This window comes from Micrasema longulum, unplaced genomic scaffold (assembly GCF_059751315.1).
Source record: "Micrasema longulum isolate JH-2025_06_02 unplaced genomic scaffold, ASM5975131v1 h1tg000489l, whole genome shotgun sequence".
Taxonomy (NCBI): domain Eukaryota; kingdom Metazoa; phylum Arthropoda; class Insecta; order Trichoptera; family Brachycentridae; genus Micrasema; species Micrasema longulum.
In genome coordinates, this window is record NW_028277686.1 from 216972 (window position 1) to 236968 (window position 19997).

The 19997-nt window shown below is 33.6% G+C and overlaps 1 protein-coding gene across 2 annotated transcripts; it reads right to left on the reverse strand.

Moving 5' to 3' along the window:
* Positions 1 to 285: 285 nt before the first annotated feature.
* Positions 286 to 17374, reverse strand: Xpc (DNA repair protein complementing XP-C cells homolog). 2 transcript variants are annotated; one of them, XM_088227137.1, is made up of 11 exons: positions 16760 to 17374; positions 15480 to 15682; positions 13641 to 13899; positions 11031 to 13115; positions 9868 to 10169; positions 8621 to 8862; positions 6171 to 6396; positions 4068 to 4236; positions 3210 to 3364; positions 1378 to 1658; positions 286 to 417 (listed from the first exon to the last, which is right to left on the reverse strand). In XM_088227137.1, the coding sequence occupies exons 1-10, from the start codon at positions 17157 to 17159 to the stop codon at positions 1413 to 1415; spliced, it is 4287 nt and encodes a 1428-aa protein (XP_088083263.1). In that variant the 5' UTR covers positions 17160 to 17374; the 3' UTR covers positions 286 to 417; positions 1378 to 1412. The 2 variants fall into 2 exon arrangements, with proteins under 2 accessions (XP_088083263.1, XP_088083262.1); XM_088227136.1 differs by lacking the exon at positions 286 to 417 and having other exon boundaries at positions 717 to 1658.
* Positions 17375 to 19997: the final 2623 nt, after the last annotated feature.

Consider the following 19997-nt stretch of genomic DNA (forward strand, 5'->3'; position numbering starts at 1 on the left):
TGTGCAGATATTTTATCGTTAATTATTATTTTAAGTAAAAAAATGTATTTCATTTTCTGGGAGGGGAAAGGGAAGCAGATTCAGCCTTGGGGCACATTCAACCAGGGTTGATATCAACCTAAATAGTAAATATTTCAATGGGAAAATTTTTTTTTTTTACTGGTAGCACTTATTTTTTAGTTTAGTTAAAATAAACATAAAATTGTATTTCTAATTCAATGCTTAACATACAAGAATTATAGAAAGTCACATTCATGATATTCTTCTCTGTTTGTTGATTGTTTTCTCGATGTGTGTGCAACTCAATCTCAGTACGTAGTAACAAAACCCTAGTGCACTTTCCTTAGAATAAATATGACATTTTAGTAAAAATCTGTGTATGGGGGCACATTCGGCCATTTCTGAATCTACCTCCACCTAAAAAAAAGGCAAGGTAAATTACGTATTTACACTGACACTCCCGAAAAACATAGATCAGAAGAAATTCAAAATGGTAAAATCAACAAACAAAAAAACTGGAAGGAAAGAAAAAGGTCGAGAGAAATATTTTCAACGAGAAGCAGAAGAGGGTATTCAACGTCACCCAGAGACTCCTATAGTGAAGTGTTGTCATCAGGCGACTCGTTTTGCATCACAAGTAGTGATGGAGACGAAGAGCAGAGCATTACAATGTTTAATGACGAAACAATCGACAAAGACGATTTTTACTTATTAAATTTTTGTCTTAAAGTTAAACAGTGTACTATGTTGGTAAAGTGATAGAGAAGTACGAGACCCGGTATTTAATCCAGCTCTCGAAGTGCAAGGGTCCACCATTAAAAACAATTTACTACCTGGAAATCGAAAATGAATTATCGGTAAGGCGAGATGACATGGTAGCAAAGTTTTCAAAGCCCCACTCCATTTACAACACGAACAATGTGCAAATACACATTTCAGATTTATTTTTCACCTTTTAACATTAAGTTAATTAAATTAAAAAACTGAAAAATTGTTGAATGTGCTATTTCCCCTATTTTACTGATGTAGTTAAAATGGTTTTGCATTCAGCCAACTAATTATATGAACAAATTACAAAAATAAACAAATTTAACATTTCAATGATAATGAAATCATTCTCACTGATTATAATAATTAACTTTACAAATTAATAAGTAGAATAGAGGTAGATATTATATTATTGGCTAAACTTCCTTATCCCCAAAATATTAGAAGCATTCAGACTCGGTATAAAATGTCATGATTTGTAAACAGCGCAACAGTTGCGAAAAAAACTAATTAGGTGTTTTGTTTTCTCGGACAGTAATCTGTTTTAATAATTTGACATTCTTCCGATTATCTCGAAACTATCCAAAGAATCAATTTTCATTCACAAACCTTTGTAAAATTGTAATAAAACACTGTCTCTTTTTTTAGCTGGAGTCTGAACCAGAAGACCGTTCACAAGACCTTCTCTTCTTCGCCAAGAATCTAGGTCCTTTCGACCGCTTCTTATTTGCATTTGATCCACCAGCCTGCTCAAATGGATCTTCGTTTTGGAAGTCATATTTTCGTTTGAGTCTTTCTCGGATGAATAAACCACGAATGAGACGTTTCCAATTTCCGTAAACTCGCTTTTCAATCTTTTCTCGGGCGCGCTGTTCGGCCTCTTCTTGTTCCTGAAACGGAGGTAATTTATTACTACAAAACATCATTTAATTAATGCAAGAGATGGTTTATATTTTCATAGTAATAAATGATGTACTAGAATGTCAATCTTGATTGATATTGGTCGATTATTGCATTCTCATCAATTTCATTTTTTAGAAACTTAGCTGCTTAGGTGCGAGCTAAATTTAACAAATCTTTAAATGCTAAATGATATAGGGATAAGTTTTGTTAGAAAATATCATGGATATCAAAACAATAATAATAATTTTCAATCCAGTAAAAAGGCTTATAATAGTACAGAGCCAATTTTACCATACAGCACAAAACAAACGTATTTTAGCTTCATAAAACAATATATCGTCAACGCAAATCCATTGCCGTATGGCTTAAATTGCACCACTTTATAAGAGGAGAGATAAAAACTTTTTTTTATGTGTGTTCAGTAAAATTATGGACTTTTTTATCATTTAGGTAATTCAAAGTATGATTTACCTAAATGTTAAAAAAAAATATAATTTCACTGAACACATAAAAAGGATTTAATCTTTTTCCTCTAAAGTGGTCTAATTTGAGCTATGAGGTAATGGATTGTCATCGACGATATGTAGAAATAACTAAAATACATATAAATACAATTTTTAAATTATATAAAATTCTTAAAAACATCAATAAAAACTAACAGTAAGAAAATAATATGTTTTTTTTACAGGAAAGAAATAAAATAAAATCTATTGTATGTCCTTGTGGCGGTCTCAGCTTTTGTAGCCACTGCTGGACAGGGGTGAGTGGATCCACCCTGCAGTAGCTTGGAGAAGCATATACATAAGAGGTAGGATGGTCTCTATTCATTATACTAAATTAATTACAAATGTTCATGTCAAGCTGCGCCATGCTCAATATCTTGCCAGCGGTTATTAAAAACCTAATTAATGATAATTTTTTAATCAGAATTAAATATGATTTGTTAAGCTACAGGTTTTAGATATTTATGTAGGTGATAAATCTGACTGTGGAGAAACTACTTCTTCTTTCTGTTCTGTTCTTTCTTGCTAGGTCATCCCAACGTTGACTATCACTCTGGAGTATGCATCTCTGTTCTGGACAGTATGAAATAGCTCCTCCACGCTTCTTATTTCCGTCTATTCGCCAACATAGCGAAGCTAAGATATCTGTCTTTAGCCCACACTGCGTCGACCCTCTGTTTTACCCTCGATGACCAGATGCAATGGCTCATATTTTTCACCTCTAGATACATGACCTAAGTAGATCACATTTCGGACTTTGATGTTTGTCGGCAACTCCCTATCAACTCTAGATCTCTGAAAAACATTTGTGTTGCTGATACCCACATTTCAAATGCTTCTAATCAGTTCATGGTGCTTACTTTGAGGGTCCACGATCCAACTTTATATAAGAGTACATACCACACATAGCATCTGACCATTCTCTGACGGAGTTAAGACTACTTCTACTGCTTGATTATTTGAAAGATAAATATGCAATCTATTTATCTATGTTTTCTATTGTAAGCAAATAATATAAATTACTGTCCCCAATACCTGTTCCCAAGCAGCGACAATTTGATCCTTAAATTCTTCACAAACTACGAAGCCATCGTATACAGGGTGGGACCATCCCGAGTGGAAGTCAAAACCTGTCATGGCTGGAGCACAATCTATTCCCAATTTCCGAGCCACCTTGTTTAGGCTAGGCACTGAAATCATTTACATTTTATAAATACGAAGGCACATAATTTTTGTAATCAAAAGTTACCTAAAATTAATATCAATTTTATGAAACACCATTAGAAAAAGTAGCCCATTGAAATTTGTTTACAGATGATGAAATTAAATTACACGTTGGCGGCTATGGCTGTCAAAATCGTGTCTCTCATTTAGGAAACGACGACTGTACTGAAAAACCGCGTAACCTGTTTCGTGTAAAAAAAAAATTTTACTGTAATAAATTTGTCACAGGGACTAAGAGCCGTTAGTTTTTAATTGTTGTTATTTTTAGTTTAAATAATGATAACAATGTTTTGAGTTTATTCAATTTTTTGTAGACAAGGACTGGATTCAACCCCCAATGGAGCTGTTATTATTAACATATTATAACACCCATGAAGATTTTTTTTTAATTCACTTAAACCAGCCAATGACAGGTCATAAGCTCTGTGGATGCCTAGGCTTCTATATTCCCTTCAGAAAAATGTTTTTCATGTCTGTTGTAATATGTTCAATAATTAAAGTTTTTGTTTCCAAGTAATATATTGACAGAATACTTTTTTGGATCCCCTGCCAAAAAAATCAATTGATAGTTACGTGGTATTGCAGTATCACCGCCGATATTTAGTTTTTGGAAATTTGAGTGTAGTGCTAGAATATGATACACTTAATCAAAAATACATCTCAACATACATTGCAGGTGGACAGTTCCTTTAGGAAGCATGCACTTCTTGAAGAGTTCTACGTTTCCATACGGATTCCTCGGAACGAGGCCGTTCTCCGCCTGGGGTGGAACATAGTCATCTACTTGCCAGGGACCAAATATCTCCAAAGGAATATCTTTTATCACAGTGTTGGTTGACTGGAAAAATAAAAAAAATGTCTAAATAAATTTCACTTTATATTTTTGAAAACTAACCTCAAATTTTAAGTATATTCTGACATGGCATAAATCACTGGCCCATAATAAATATTCCTATACCAGCTACATATAAAATATAGCAAATATGTATTGCGTTTTCCTCAACAATTTGAAAAAAAGAGATGGCAAATAATAATACACATGCGAACATTTTTTTTTATTCATAAATTTCATAAAAAGTACATGTTCGAAAATTCGAAACATATCAACTTTTACACATCTAGTAAATGTTATCACTGTAACTCTCCAAATAAAGAGACTAACTCTTGTGCTTGGAGAGTGACTTACACTGTTTTAGTTGTTTAGTTATAAGAGTTTATATAATTTTAAATAAGACAGAGTACAGAAAAAAGAAAAATAAAAACATAAGATATATAAAGAAAAAAACATAAAACAATAATACATTCATACTAATTAAAATTTAATGTTGTTTTTTTTCATAAGAGATATACATATTTTCTTAGTTCATATTTATTTCTGTGCAACTTATTACCATAGATACAATACTAGCTGTCAGTGTAATTAAATTATGTACTCATACAAAAATATTGTCAACAGTTAAGCAAAAACTCTTCAATAGTTTAAAACATAATTTTCGAAATAAAACCCAAGTAATAAAATCTAAACAAGCGGCTAAATTAGATTTAATATATAAATAAATCATAAAACTTTAATTTTTTTATTTATGATAAATAAATTAAAATTTTAATTTATTATAGATGATAAGATCAGATGACGTTTATGACAGTATGTAAGGCCTCGAACATTCATTTGTCGCGCCCGCCACAAGCCTCGCACTATGGCCATGTGTGGCATTTTTCATATGTTTTCGTATGTTTAAATTTTGCGCCCGTTGTCGCTACCGCGCTAGGCCTCTACCCTGGACGGCCCTTAAGAGTCTTAGTACCTAATAAGTGTTTCCAAGCTTTGTGAACTTAGTAAGTACCAGTTCGGCACCACATTACAATTTTCAACTTCTTTTGTAGTTTATGAATGACACCTGTATTTCGGGGGTTTTTACAACGCTTTTAAGAATTTTGTAATGTTCTATGGTCAATGCATAAAAAAACATTACGAGTGGGTGATGTTATATCAGTTAAAAACTTACCCTTGATTTAAAAACATGTCTACTAACAAGAGGAAGTGTTTCTCAATATGAAAAAAGTGGCAATTATTTGTGAAACAGAATGTGGCAAGAAAAATCTTAAAGATATTGTGATTTTTTTTTACTTATCTGTATTTGAAATTTAGAAAGTGAAATGTTTGTAAGCATTTATTATATTATGGTTTTCATTATTAGTTTTATTTTTTTAAATTACTTGTATGAACAATAAGTATACTCTTTGTTTACTTAGTGAAAATATGCAATGGTGATTGTATAACTCTTTTATGATTATAATATACTCTGGTATAACGAGCAAATTCAGTCAGTCTCCTCTTCCTCGTAATAACCAAGTTCGACTGTATATTATTTGATATTTCAGTTAGTTATATTAAATTTTTTTCAAACCTGTAAAAAAGAGCCATTATACAACTTATTCAATACCAAATATTAAAGAAAGTCAATGTCGCATTTTTCGCACATTTGTCGTTCTACAATCCCGACAGCAAAACAACAAAACTCGATCAGACAACAAAAACACTACCACATTAAAAAAGCAAAGACAAATGCAAGACAGTCAAAAATACTATACAATGGACTTTACAATGACTTACCTTACTACTTGAAAAATTACATTGGAGACAAATTTAAAATCAACTTGAAAAAGCACATGACTGCACTATACGTTATATTTTAATATAACCCCAATGGGTTATTAAAAAATATAAACAAACAAAAAAATAATTTTAAGAAAATAAATCAGTGATCTTACCCTGTCCCATTTAGGCCTCGCCTTTACTATCTTGTAGGGCGACTCTCCCGCTCTCACGACCTTAGCTTCCTTGACCCACATTTCCCGCGAGTGGCAGACGTGAACACACTCGCGAGCGTACACGGCTTCCTTCTTGACAAAGCCCAAGGTTACAGCGTCAGGGGGATAAATCACCTCGAACTTCAATAGGTGGCGTTTTAGAGCATAAAGTGGGTGGTTTTTGTATCTGAAATAGCCAAAATTACAACAGTTAGTGATCTTATTCTGGCTGCGCCGGCTAAATAAATAAATATTGTGTGAATTATTTATTTTTATTTTCTTGAATTGCTTATTACATAGCATAGGACCCCGGTATACATAAGTAAAGTGCTGAACACTTAAAAAAGACGAGTAAATTCACTTTCGGGTTCGGCCTTCGGCTACACCGGGGGAAATATCAAATAGATTGTATTATTATCTATTTTTATTATTGTTCATTAATATGTGGCTGTATGTTGTGCGCAGCGGAGTCTACCGCCGATAAAACTCACGCGCGGGTGTACGTCGCCATTTATGTGGCTGGTCACTAGGTAGAGTAAGCATGGAGGGGGCCGAATCTCTTACCCCCTCTCATCGACGGCAGCAACAGTCGACCCGCTACGCTTTATAAAGCATACATTTTGTAACAATTTATCAGTTCGCACTTGGCACTCGACTTGTGTGTTTCTCTGACACCCGCTCTGCTCCCAGTTCCGCTTTCGCTGCTGGTTGCCGCCGTGGACTGCCTTGACTGAGCTTGCCATTAAGGTTGATTTAGCAATCGATGCTCTCCCGGCTCGCAGGCCCCTAGCCCACTGGGGCTAGCCTCCCGGGCTAACCTCCCGTTTACACCGGGACGGCCGATTGCGAGGAACCAGGATGATGAAGCCGCCACCCCCCCCTGTAACGGGTCGGTTACAGATCTATTGAACATAATTTATTTTCAGGACCATTGTTTAAAAAATCACTAGGAATTATTCTGCATGTTTCTTTGCAATATAAAAGTAATTGGATAAATACTGATACCGTGTCTATGAATTGATTGACACGGTATTAATTTGTACCACAGTATAAATATGTAGTTGATATGTCCATAAAATACTATAAAAAAAAAACATAACATATATATTTTATTTGTAGCTGGGCCATATACACACACTTTCTTTCCCAGTGCACGATCGGACATTTTACCAAATGGCAACCAAATTTTGGCTGTATTTTGGAGTTGCATTGCATATTGGTACATATTATTAATATTTGAAAATAGTTTTTTTAAAGAAAAAATAAATTTGATGTTCTTATAATTTACACAAATATTTCAATGTTGGAGGCCATTTTCAACGAGTTGTAAATAATTCACAATTATAAAATGGGAATCAATTCAATGTAACGCATTTTTCATACAGGACAACATTCCAACAACGTAAATGACTTTAAAGTTTATCTATTGCATTCATCTGCACATGGTTTGATTAGGAAGTACAAATGTTATTTATGTACTTGCAATCAGAGAATTCTCCCAAATACAAGCAAACCAGAAAATCTGATTTTCGGCCCATTAAAAAAAAGGGTTAGGCCAGTAATATATGGCGATGGTGATGAATGAAAAGTGTCTAATATGTCAACAATATTTTGAGTTTGTCCAAATTTTTGTAGACAAGGACTGGTTTCAACTCCCTGAGGAGCTGTTAATATTTTCATATTACAAGAGAGATGAAGAACATTTTAGAGAAGGTAATAAAGAAGTGTCATATTTAATAAGCATACATTTAAATATGTAAAATTATAAATATTCATTTCCATTTACGATTTTATTTATTAAACATATCCTTCAAAACATGGACTTTGAGAATGAAATTTTTACACATGAATGTAATGCAAAACAAATCGATCTGATTTACATATGTACAATTTCATTATTTCTGGAATTTACTTAACGTGGTTTCTTTATAACGCGGTACGAATAATCTGATTTGTGTTGATTCCGAGATTCTTATATTGCGGTTTCCATATAACGTGGTAGTGGTTTCTACATAACACATACGTGTGAACACGAATACAAATGAATCGCTTTATGGAAGGGTTGACAGAACTCTAATTTAACTCCATTTCGCCGATTACTCTGTCACTACAGCTACAAATCTTCACACGAACATTCCTGGACTCCGCCGAATCTAGAAGCAGACTGTCAGCCGACAGTACCTTGAAAAATTCTTTATATCTACGGGCCGGTGACACCTATCGCAGCTCGAGATAGAAATACCAGCACCTTACTCAGAAATATAGTCTCACAATCATTTCTAAGAGACAAACCGCTTTTCGTACGCTTGTCAAATAAAAGACAAAGTATTTTGAAAACAATAACAAAACATACAGTACAAATAAATAATAAATATAAATACAATATAAACTTAGAATAATTGTTGACTTACTCGACAATGGATTGTGGTAGTGGTGCATCTAACTGCATCCTGTCCAGCTGCTTGTCCTCTTGTTTTTCTCGCAAACTCGGTGGAGCTGACCAGGGCTTCATGGCTTCATCATACCAAGAAGGATTCACCCTCAGCTTCCTGGTGGCAGTGTTCCAGTGTGGGACATAGCGCCTGGTCACATCCTTCACATGCCCCTCGGAATCCCAAGCCACTATGTATGTTACTGGGTGTGTTGCACGTGACTGGAAACACATACGTTTGCTTAATAAACATATGTACTGCTTCTAAATGCTTTAAGGCCGATTTTATAAACATCTATCAAACTTCCGTAAGTGTTACGAACCGTTGACCGTTCATTGCGATAACCGACGGTTTTTTGTTCTATAAACCATTTTTGTTAAGGGACGGTCGCCGGTAAGCATATTCATAGAAATACAAATTTTAGTCCCAGCTTCTACATTGTTTTGTCAATTGTCTTTGAATTTTTTTTTTATCTAAGCTCTTTTTGTCAAGCGCGAATGGTGCGCATTGCTATCCACTGGATTAAAAAATACATCAAATTACAAATACTTGACGATTTCAAACAAAGTTTTTACACAAAAAGAGGTATAAAATTAAATGAGAGCAAGAAAGCAGCAGATAACGATGGATAGTTTTTACTATTATCTATTATTTTTGTATACATTTATATCAATAAACCATGTTTCAAATAAGTTTTCTTTAATTACTCAATATATTTATCCATTAGACTAAACAGAAACATTTATTTGAATAATTTCAACTCGTCTATTTGAATGAACTAAACAACAAAAGGTTAAATAGATTACAACAGAAATGAAGACCATTTTGACGAACGGAATATGTATATAAAACAACTGTCATGTCAAATACGTCAGCGGCGCCGAAGGATCGTAATGCATTTAAACGGCCAAAATTGGCTAGTAACCATTTAAGCATAGATTTAACGACTCGTAACGCTATGAACGTTTATAAAACACAATAATCGGCTGATATATTAAATATTAGTTGAAATCGTATCAAGTTAACGAACTGATCCAATCGCAATGTTTATATAATACTATTTTTAACACAAGGTTTCTTTTTTCATGGTATTACGTGAAACATATCCATCGTGTGAAATGGGAGTCTGGTGTAATATTTCCATGGTTTTATTATCTTAACTAAATATGATTTGATTAAGAGCATGACAAAAAACAGTAATAATTATAATTAAATAGTGAACATACATATATTTCCCTTCCACAATGGACCTGAGCCTTCACTACGTCTACAGCAATCCATTGCTCTTCCTCTTCTACGAACACCTCACACCACACATTTACTCCCTTTCTTTTGGCACCATCTACGGACTGCTCATCATCGGTGGACAGGACTCTCCGATCTTTGATCGTCTTTAGAGTGGCCGGGGGACGCTTCTTGCTGGGTTTGAAGTCTGCATCACTACTGCGCGAGTCTCTACCGGCTCGAGCTTGTGGAACTACTTCTTCTACATAGTCACTGTCGTCATCAGAAATAACCTTTATTTTACCTGAAAACCATTTATTGAACCATATCAGCACTTAAAAATTGAAATGAGGAAGTTTATTGCTACCTGAAATTGCATTAAGATGTTATCTAAGCCTTAATAACAATACAAACATTTAATTGTATGATGAAAAATTGATATCGAAAATCGAAAGATAAAAAAATACCACGCTATTGCAATCTGTCAAAGTTGCCGCTGGTATAATTTGTAAATGATTACAATGGTCAATGAGGAACTTCAGCCCTACGGGAAATTGGATACAAAAAATGTTTGGCATTAAATTATACGGAAAAGTTTCTTAAAAACGTACAAAAAAACATTAAAAAATATTTTATTAAAAACTACTTTGAACGATGTCAGTAGTTCATATGAGTCAACCAATGATAAGAGAGTTGCGGAAGATTTCCGGTTTACTTACCGCCAACGGACCAATCAGCAGAACTGACTGAGAAGAAGCGGAATTGAGATGTCACATGCGGAGTAATTTCAGAAATACAAAACTTTAAAAAATCATAGCACTGATAATACGATACATAAAATTTAAAAAAAAAAAATCGGCTTAGTTTATATTAAAAAACTTCTACCAACAAATAAAAAAAAAATTAAAAACCACCAAACTTTCTCATTTAGGACTGTTTTCATTACTATTTCGTAGAATAGTACCTACATGAAAAAAACAAAACACTTCCTAATTATTAATTTGCAATATAATAATGAAGCATTTCTTATTAGAAAAATCTTATTTTAGAGATGATATAACATAAAAACTGCACTGGCAAATTGGCCATGATTATTATTCCTTACAGCAAAATATTTTAAGAATAGTATATACTACATGATCATAGTGCTATGTTCAACATTTACCTTTGACTAACTTGGATCTTGCTTGTGCTTTGCTTTCTCTTATTCTATCCTTTACCAAAGAGACAAGATCTTTCGTGACATCAGCAACCTTCTTGACGGAAGATCCACTACCGCTTGGCAATGATTTATTCAATAAATCCCTATGACTGACTCTTTTATCACAGGATTTTCTCTGATTTTTTTGCCCAATTCTGTTATCTGAGCTATCGGGAGAACTGAAATATTTGCTCACTTCTTGAGGAATAACAGACTTAGCTCTTCTCTGGGTGTTTTTAGCTTGACTCACTGGCTTTGGAGGATGCTTTTCTATACTGGACGTTTTAGACGGTGGAACAACAGCAGATTTTTTCTTTTCAACGGGAGCTGCTGTTCTTCGGCTCGAAGTTGAACTAACAATTTCTCGAGATAATGAAGGATTTTTTTTTGAAGAAGTTACTTCATTGGTTGCGGTAGTTTTTTTCGACGCTGTAGGTTTGGGTAATGCAGTAGCTTCCTTGGAAGATGCTTTTAATCGTTGCGAGCTTCGACTATTTGGACGAGTAGTAACTTCTTGGATTTCTTTAGTCAAGCCCGAGTCAGGACCTTTAGTTGTTCTCGATTTCTTTGTAACAAGAACCGTTTCTGAATTAGAAGATTGAGATTGTTTCCTGCCATTAGTTGGATTTGGTTCGATAATATTACTACCCTTACTTGGTAAGGGTAATAATAACAACTTTTTTGATAATGACAACTCATCCGATTTCTTTAACTTTTGAATGCTTTTCTTATCAGAATCAACAGTTTTCTTCTGTAAAGTTGATTTGCGACCTTTTTGCGATGTAGATTCTTTAGTACCATTTTGCGATGTTGATGCTTTTGATGAACTTAGATTCTTTGGACTTTCTAAAGCACTAGGTAAAATGTTTTTCAAAACTTTAGAAAAAACTATATTTTTCTCTTTTTTGATAGCGTTGACTAAAATATTCTCATTTTCAACAAAAGGAGCATTTCCTATTGAAACAGTAGATTCATTGAAGATAGACGAAATGGGTGAGAAAACTTCTGTTTTAACTTTTGATTTAAAAACATCTTGAGAGGGGCTTTTAAGTTGTAAACTCCTGTGGCTGACTCGCTTTTCAACCGCTGGCATTTCACATTCTGAGTTCTTCATAAGTTCATCCCAGTAGGATAAATTAGAGCCTGATGGTGTCGGAGATTTTAAATTACTTTCAGATGCATTTGAGGCATTTTTCTTGCTGAGAGTTAAAGGTTTATTCTTATTTCGGACACGGGAGGTTCTGGTTCCACTCGTTGAAAGATCACGATCATCAGCACCATCTAACTGGGGAATATTTTGAAGAGTATCAGATTTGCATGTTTTTCCTGATACTTTCTTTGGTTGTGCAGATTTTGTTTTACTTTTATCGGATTTGGATTCCGTAGTTATTTTGGTTTTATCATTTTTACTCGTGGATGTAGATGGCGTTGTTTTAAAATGTTTAGAAGTTTCGCCTTCTTTACCTATTTTTTTACTTGAAGGTTCTCGGTTTTTGATGGAAAGTGAACATAGCTCGGTATCGGGAGGTCGAAGAGGAACTACACGAAATGAAAAAACTATTCTGCATTTTATTCCTAGAGCCCTCAACATAGACGCAAATATAAGGGCCAAATTCTTCTTGGTAGTTGCCGTTTTCTTATCAATTTGCTGAAGCAGGGCTAAACTAAGGGGCCGTTTGTTGGGTTTGTATTTTAATTCAGCCTTATCTTCTTTCAAGTTCATGGCGCCGTTGTACCACTTGGTGATTTGTTCCACATATTTAATATCTATACGGTTCTCTGGATAACATTGTTCAGATGGTATAAGGGAAAGTGCGGAGGCCATAATGCTTTGATCGTTGATAGTTTTATTGACAAAATTCCCGTGCCCAAGCCAGCAGAGGACGTGAACTTTGTGTGTGAAAACTTGATATTCTTTTTTTACTCGGTTCATGCGACGCTTCAGCATCATTTCTAAATCGAGTTGTTTATTTTTGGCCTTGGGTCGGTCAGTTGGCAAATCTAATATCAGCTGTATTCCTCCTTTGGGAATATTGGATTTTGATTCACCTAAAATTTTAAGAATTTGAGGGTTTGAGTTTTTTAAAAACATTTTTGCACAGTATGAAAATAAATTTAAAGGAGTTGGCAGCCGATTGAGATGCATGGAGGCTCTTTGGACAAGGAATGATGATAATAATAAAACATAAACTACATTATTAACAATTTTACCAAATATAACATGCTTTCAATAGAATTGTGCCTTTATTTACATTACAATAGCAATATTTGCCATCGCAAAAAAACAAAAAATCTTTTTACACATTGTACACGCCGTAAGTTGTAATACAATAATTCCACATATTTCACTTCAGTTTGAATTTTGAATTTAAGAGCAGAGAGAAAAATTATTTAATTGGTATTTTGTTTGTTCAGCATTATTAACTTTTAATAAAAATTTCAAATGGAAATAGTTAATTAGAAATTAAAATTAATTAGAAATTAATTAATTAGAAAAAAAAATTTAGAAATGCATAGATGGATTTGACTAATAAAAATACATAGATGTCAATACATCAATTATTGGTAAGTTACCTTTTACTTCTTCTAGATCCTCAACATCAGAGTCGCTTGTATCATCTTGACCGGAGGATATTTTTTCCTCTACTTTGTCAGTCTCTCCGATGGCTAACAGTTCGTCAATTCGAAGCGTTTCCTCCTGACGAGTAGGCCCCGAGTGGCGCTTGTTGTACGACTCTAAACTCTGTTTGGCCTCTGCCAGCTTCTTAGCGTGGTCAGTGAGATATTGGAAATTTAATTTCTTTGATGTTCCTTGGGAGTCATCATTACTTGCCTGTAAAAGGTAAAACAAAAACAGACCATTTGAAATTTAACCCAACAAAAAATAGCCTACAGAGTAAGCAAAACGTTCATATTATTTTATTTTTTTAATAAAAATTCCCAGACTTCCACATTCTATTTTCAAAACTATTCTCCATCTCTTGTAATTAATAAGAATATTACTATGGTATCTATATAGTAAGTGATCTAATTATAAAATTGCTATTAAGAAATGGATAATGGAAGTGGGCGGTGAATGGATCGACAAGTGGATCAAATAGGTACAAGAAAATAAGTTTTTGTGAGTATGTTTTTTATGATTTAATTATGTTTAGTGTGTATTTAAGGAATGTTCCAAAATGATGTAAAATGTTTTCCCGGGTACGGGACACCCCAGTGAAGGCATTATCTTTCGGCGGGGTCAAATCGCATGACCTTGGTGGCCAATTCAGATCACCCCTGCAAGAAATAACCTTACCCTCAAATCGTTCATGCGGAATGTCAATTGTGGCGTTTGCTGTGTGGCACATAGTGCTGTCCTGCTAAAACCACATGTTGTCTGGGTCCATATGGTTCAATTTGGGCGATAAAAAATTAGTTATCATCGTTCTGTAGCGCTCGCCGTTGACGGTGACCGCCTCACCAACACCGTTTTCGAAAAAGTACGGACCAATGACGCCGCTGGTCCAAAATCCACACCAAAGGGGAACTTTTTGAGGATACATTATCATCTGGTGAACCTCGTGTGGGTTGGTGTCGTCCCATATATGGCTATTTTGCTTGTTAACACAGCCATTCATCCAAAAAGGCGCCTCGTCGCTAAAAACAAATTTTCGGCAAAAATTGGGGTCGCCTTCCAGACGATTCGAAGTCCAGTCAGCGAATAATCAGGGTTATCTATGGTCATGAACTTTGAGCTCCTGAGTCAGTTAAATCTTGTACGGGTGTAGGCTTAAGTCCCGACGCAATATTTGCCAAGTTGAAGTCTGCGAAAAGCCGAGTTCTTGTGCACAGCGAGGAATCGACTGCCTCGGATTCTGCTGTACACTTCCACGGGCAGCCGAGATGTTCTCAGGCGATCTTGTGTTCCTTGAACGTACGGGTGTTGGCTGATTGATGACCGAACTGGTCATCTCAAATTTGGCCACCAAACGTTGAAGAGTTGACTGTGAAGGGCCACCACTTCTACAGTAAAATGGGCGCAGTGCGCGCAACGTTTGCACTAACGAACACTCATTTTGATAGTCAAATTTTATCATTTGAATATGCTGTTCAATTGTGTAACTTGACATGGTGATTAAGCATAAATAGCTGAATAATAAAAAAAATATTTGACAGATGTTATCAAGACAAAATAGCCGCCACGGGCCGTCAAAATCTACCCACGCCGATTGAAAAACCCTTTATATATTATTAATTAATAACTTTTATACTAAAATCAAATCTTGATTTTAGTAGACTCAAATTAGTGCTTGATTTCAAAGCTGTTTGTTTTGTGGACAGATAGTCCTTATCGAAAGGTGACAAAAATATTACAGTTTGATATTTTTTAATAAAAAACTAATATATTAGAATACACATAATATATCTTGCCTGTAATTCAGAATTAACATCTTCCATTTCACTGTCCGTCCCAGAATCACTGAGTCGTCCGGGCTGGTTCGAGGCACCATCAGGTTTTTCAACTTTGATTTTGATATCCTCGACATGTTTGTTCTTCTGAATAAATGTCTTATATTCCAGTGGATCGACTGGAGATGACTTATCTTTTGTTTCATTATCACTCCCATCAGAATCTAAAATTACACATTTTCAATTCAATCTATTTATTTCTAAACATGAACTTTACAAAATACTATATCACAGTCAATACGTATCATTTTAAAAATCAATCAAATTGAGATATATATAAAAATAACACATTATTATAAAAAATGAGAATGTTTAAAAAGTAATATTGTACAACTGTCTTTAATTTGCGCCTCATATCGGAGGATGGTGATCACGCCCGACTCCAGACATGGCTCGTCTGTTGACAGTCTCCCTCCATCTAGAACGGTTTTGCGCTGTTCTATAGGCAATTGTCAGCCATTGTGCTGATAATTCGGTGACCATAAAGTTTATTATTTTCTCGTTGCTATTTGTTATTTCCTAACAATGTTATTATTAAACACTCAAAAATGCTTATTTTTTGTTACGAATTCACATTTTCAAATATTTGTGGAATTATAATTCTTGTTAATCGCATGCTGTAGAAAAAAAGGCAGTTATTATAATTATTTAATTTAAAGTGAGCAGCTTAAAGCTGATATGCTTTAATCTATTTAAATATAAGTTAGACACACTTTAACTTATCCAAAAATAAATCTAGTCCATTTTTTTACTTTTTCAGACTATACGTTGAGACCAGCTATTGTGGCAGCTTATTCCGACCATCAATAACTCTATTGCTCGGGAAATGCTTCCATGAGTTAAGATTGAATCTGTTTTTTTCCAGTCTGAGACGGTGTTCTCGAAGTCAAGCAACTAGTTATATTTTGTTTTGTTACAAAAATAAATAAACTCAAATAAAACAGTGATATTATTAAACAGAAAATAATGATTTAATAAAAGCATCATTAAAAATTTGATTATAAATTAATATTCATTTTATTTATTAAGTATTAAGTATCATATCCTTAGAATTATTTAGTGATGTTTGTAGTCGAAACCAAAGATGTCCTAAAACATTTATATTAGTTTTGCTCAAAATGTTGACGCAATTCGAAAGACAAGATTTTATAATTCTTATAAATAGCAAAGGTATAGTTTGCAAATATGATGCTCCGTGTACTAAATATAAATATATTATTCATATATAACACAATAATTACCACTTTCCGATAGATTCAAGAAGGAAGGCAAAAGCTTTTCTGTGTCCGTTAAGTCCTTGATAGAAAAGGGTACTTCAGGATCTGTTGGAGAATCTCCTGATGTATTTATTTTAGCACCAGCAGACTGAAGATTGCGCTTAAGTGTAGCCATTGAAATTTTACTTTTCCCAGGAATTATTTTCGGTACTGCTGACTTTCTTTGGGGAGTTTTTGTTTTGGTCTTTGTGTTAACTTCTTCCTCTTCAAACTCATCAACCGAACTATCTGACTCGTCGTCGCAGTCCGCATCATGAATTGATGCTTCGGACCCTGAATCTTCAAAGTCCCCATCGCCTTCAGATTCGTCACTGTCTTTATACTTCGGAGTTTGTTTTAGAGAACGTTTTCCGCGAGTCGGCATTGTAACCAGGTATTATGTGAATTGCAAATGATCGAGACTACCAATCATTAAACTGGGAATGAAAACTAAGCAGAAACACGAGAAATCTCTTATTTTATGTAACAATATTTGTAAAGTATTTTATTTTTGTTTGAACTTGAAACAATCGAATACCCGCGAAATTGGCGAAATGTCAATTTAACCACAAACCACATACTTCATACTTTCATAGACATAAAGATAGAAACATTCAAAAGGAAAAATTCAATAAGAAGCGCATTAAAAGTGTGACGTACTAACAAAACGTTTATTTATTTGAAAAAATCATTCTGTAAAGTAATCAATTCCAAAGCTTTTAATTTGCATTTTATTTTGTATACTTACAAACTGAATTTAGACGAAGTTTGCATTTTAAACAATTTTGTTCCGATTTATGAAGAAAAACTAAATTTATTTTTGATTTGATCAAAATGATTCAAAATGTATTTTTCTAAACTATATTACCTTCAAACAGGACGTAAAACATTAGTGGACACCTGCTCAAAAAAACCCTTTTAAAATATTTCATTAGGAGTTCGAAAATTAATACCAGATATATTTTTAAAAGGAACCAATAAAATCAGACCAAAGATATTAAAAATATCATTTGGATAAACGATTTTTGACGTTCATAATGTTTACGCGGGAATTTAGAATGAAACATTTTCACTGGTCCAGACAAAAGATAAAAAAAATGGTTACCAACTGGTTTATTCGATGTCAAGGTTATGGATAACTTGAATATTGTCACGATGGCACATTGTAATAAATCACAGAAGTTTTTGTTATGTCACTGGAAAATAACATCACTTTTTATAATGTGTCTAATTTTACTAACCGTATTTAAAAGAGACGTGTGTTGTGTTTGCGTGTAGTTAACTTGTGGCGGCAGCTATTTGGATCATCGTTGAATAATTTGGCTGCGTTCAGCATAAAACATCCAACCAATGTCGCCGTACAGTGAAATTCATATTTTATTTGTAATGATGAGTTCAGCAGAAAATGATAATCAAACATTTTTTACACAAAAAAGTAGTACATAAATTAATCATCTTAACAAATTAATATGAAGCAGTTTTTGAGAAGATGGTAATTTTTTTTACACTATGTAACATTCTTTTCGATGCCGTTGAATGAATACCTATAATATTTATATGCTCATAAAATTGATGTAAACTATTCGCATTACATTAAATGACAGATTAAATCCACTAATTTTGAATAACATTTTTGGGACTAATATCTTTATTATAAAATGAAATGTATTTACACGAAAATATAATAAGAACGAATAACGAAAAATGATATACAGGTAATTTAATCAATTTATTTTTTGACTGAAAGGCCTTTTTAACAATTGTTAAGTTGTTGTGTTATTGGTGAAATACAAAATCATATTTAATAATGCGTTGATTAATGTATTACTGTCTTGATAGTTTTAACCGCGATCCGTTGATATTATGATAAATTATTTGTCTAACACCTAAAAAAATTTTTGGCCATAGGTACTTACATACTACCCATTATTTCTGTGTTTTAAGCTGCGTCGTATGAGTCAACACCCATGGATATCGGACGTAAATTTTGGCACAAAAAACCGTTTTGTAATATTCGTAAAATAAATGGATTTTTGTCCCACAAAACTGAACTTATTTTTACAAATGGCCGATTAGGTTTATATTAAAATCTATATTTTATTATGCCTAATAGTTTACATAATATATGTCTTACCTAGATTTTTTTGGACTTGATTTACTACACAATTTTTTTTTGCTTATTTTTAATAAACCCTTCTGGGCCTAAGTGAGGTATCTAGGCTCCCCCTGGTAGCATTTTTTTTCAATGACCTTTTTGTTAATCGTCATACTGGCTCAATTTTTTGCATAATCCTACCCTATAATGTTTACAACGTATTAAAATAATTCTCTGGCAAATTTTTTGAATAATAATTAATACTTGTCTTTGCTTTCCCCCCGCGCAAACAGAAAACATTAACATTCATCGCTTTACAGATTAATGATACATGATATTTTGGTCAGTTGGCAAGTGTACTTTTTGCAATTTGGGTGCCAATTTCCAGCCATAATCACAAAACACTGGATTTTTTGCTTTCCATTTTACATGCATTTCCCCTCTAAACTTTCTGGTGTACCTCCTCACTAACGGGTGGCGTGACATTAGATCAGTGCTGTTTAACGTGTCACAGCGAGAGCAGCGCGATGTCATATAGCATCCTCGCATCTAAGTTTTGTGAAAAAATATATGAATTTCCCAGAAAACTCGAAATATGATATAAAAACATTACCATGACAATCATAATAACGTTTTTAAAGTCATATTTATAGCATTTTAGCTGGAGTATTCCTAAAAGTAAAAAAAAAACTTAATTGTCTCTTCATCAAAATTCACTTTATGGCGAATCAGTAATTTAGCCGTTTGACCGTCAAAACTATAATAAATAATTAGTCACCTTAGGCACACAATAGTTTATGTTCAATTAATTTGCGTTTAACTGTTTTTATTGTAAAGTTCTTTTTTAATTAGATAAATACTTATATTATTTTCGAGATGGGTGGTTATCTGATTTTATTTGACCTGAAAACTATTTTTTTAATCTGAAATCAGTTTCGAAATAAAATATTAAAAAACGAAGAGTTTAGATTTTTTTTAATACATAAAGAGAATATTTGTGTCCAGGCGCATGAAGACCACATTTCTATGTGTTAAATATAAACCTAGACTTTTGAAAAATTTGAGAAAATTAAAAAAAATGTAAAAAAAAGTCGCTTGAGTCGTTATTGAATAACGTTGTACAGTTGT

Bases quoted from the DNA above. Each gene is read 5' to 3' on its own strand.
- Xpc (XM_088227137.1), bottom strand. From the start codon at position 17,159: ATGCCGACTCGCGGAAAACGTTCTCTAAAACAAACTCCGAAGTATAAA. The intron at 8,863-9,867 runs GTATGTTCACTA...ATGTGTTTCCAG, and splicing joins ATTGTGGAAGGGAAATATAT to TCACGTGCAACACACCCAGT. The intron at 6,397-8,620 runs GTAAGTCAACAA...TGGCTATTTCAG, and splicing joins CTACCACAATCCATTGTCGA to ATACAAAAACCACCCACTTT.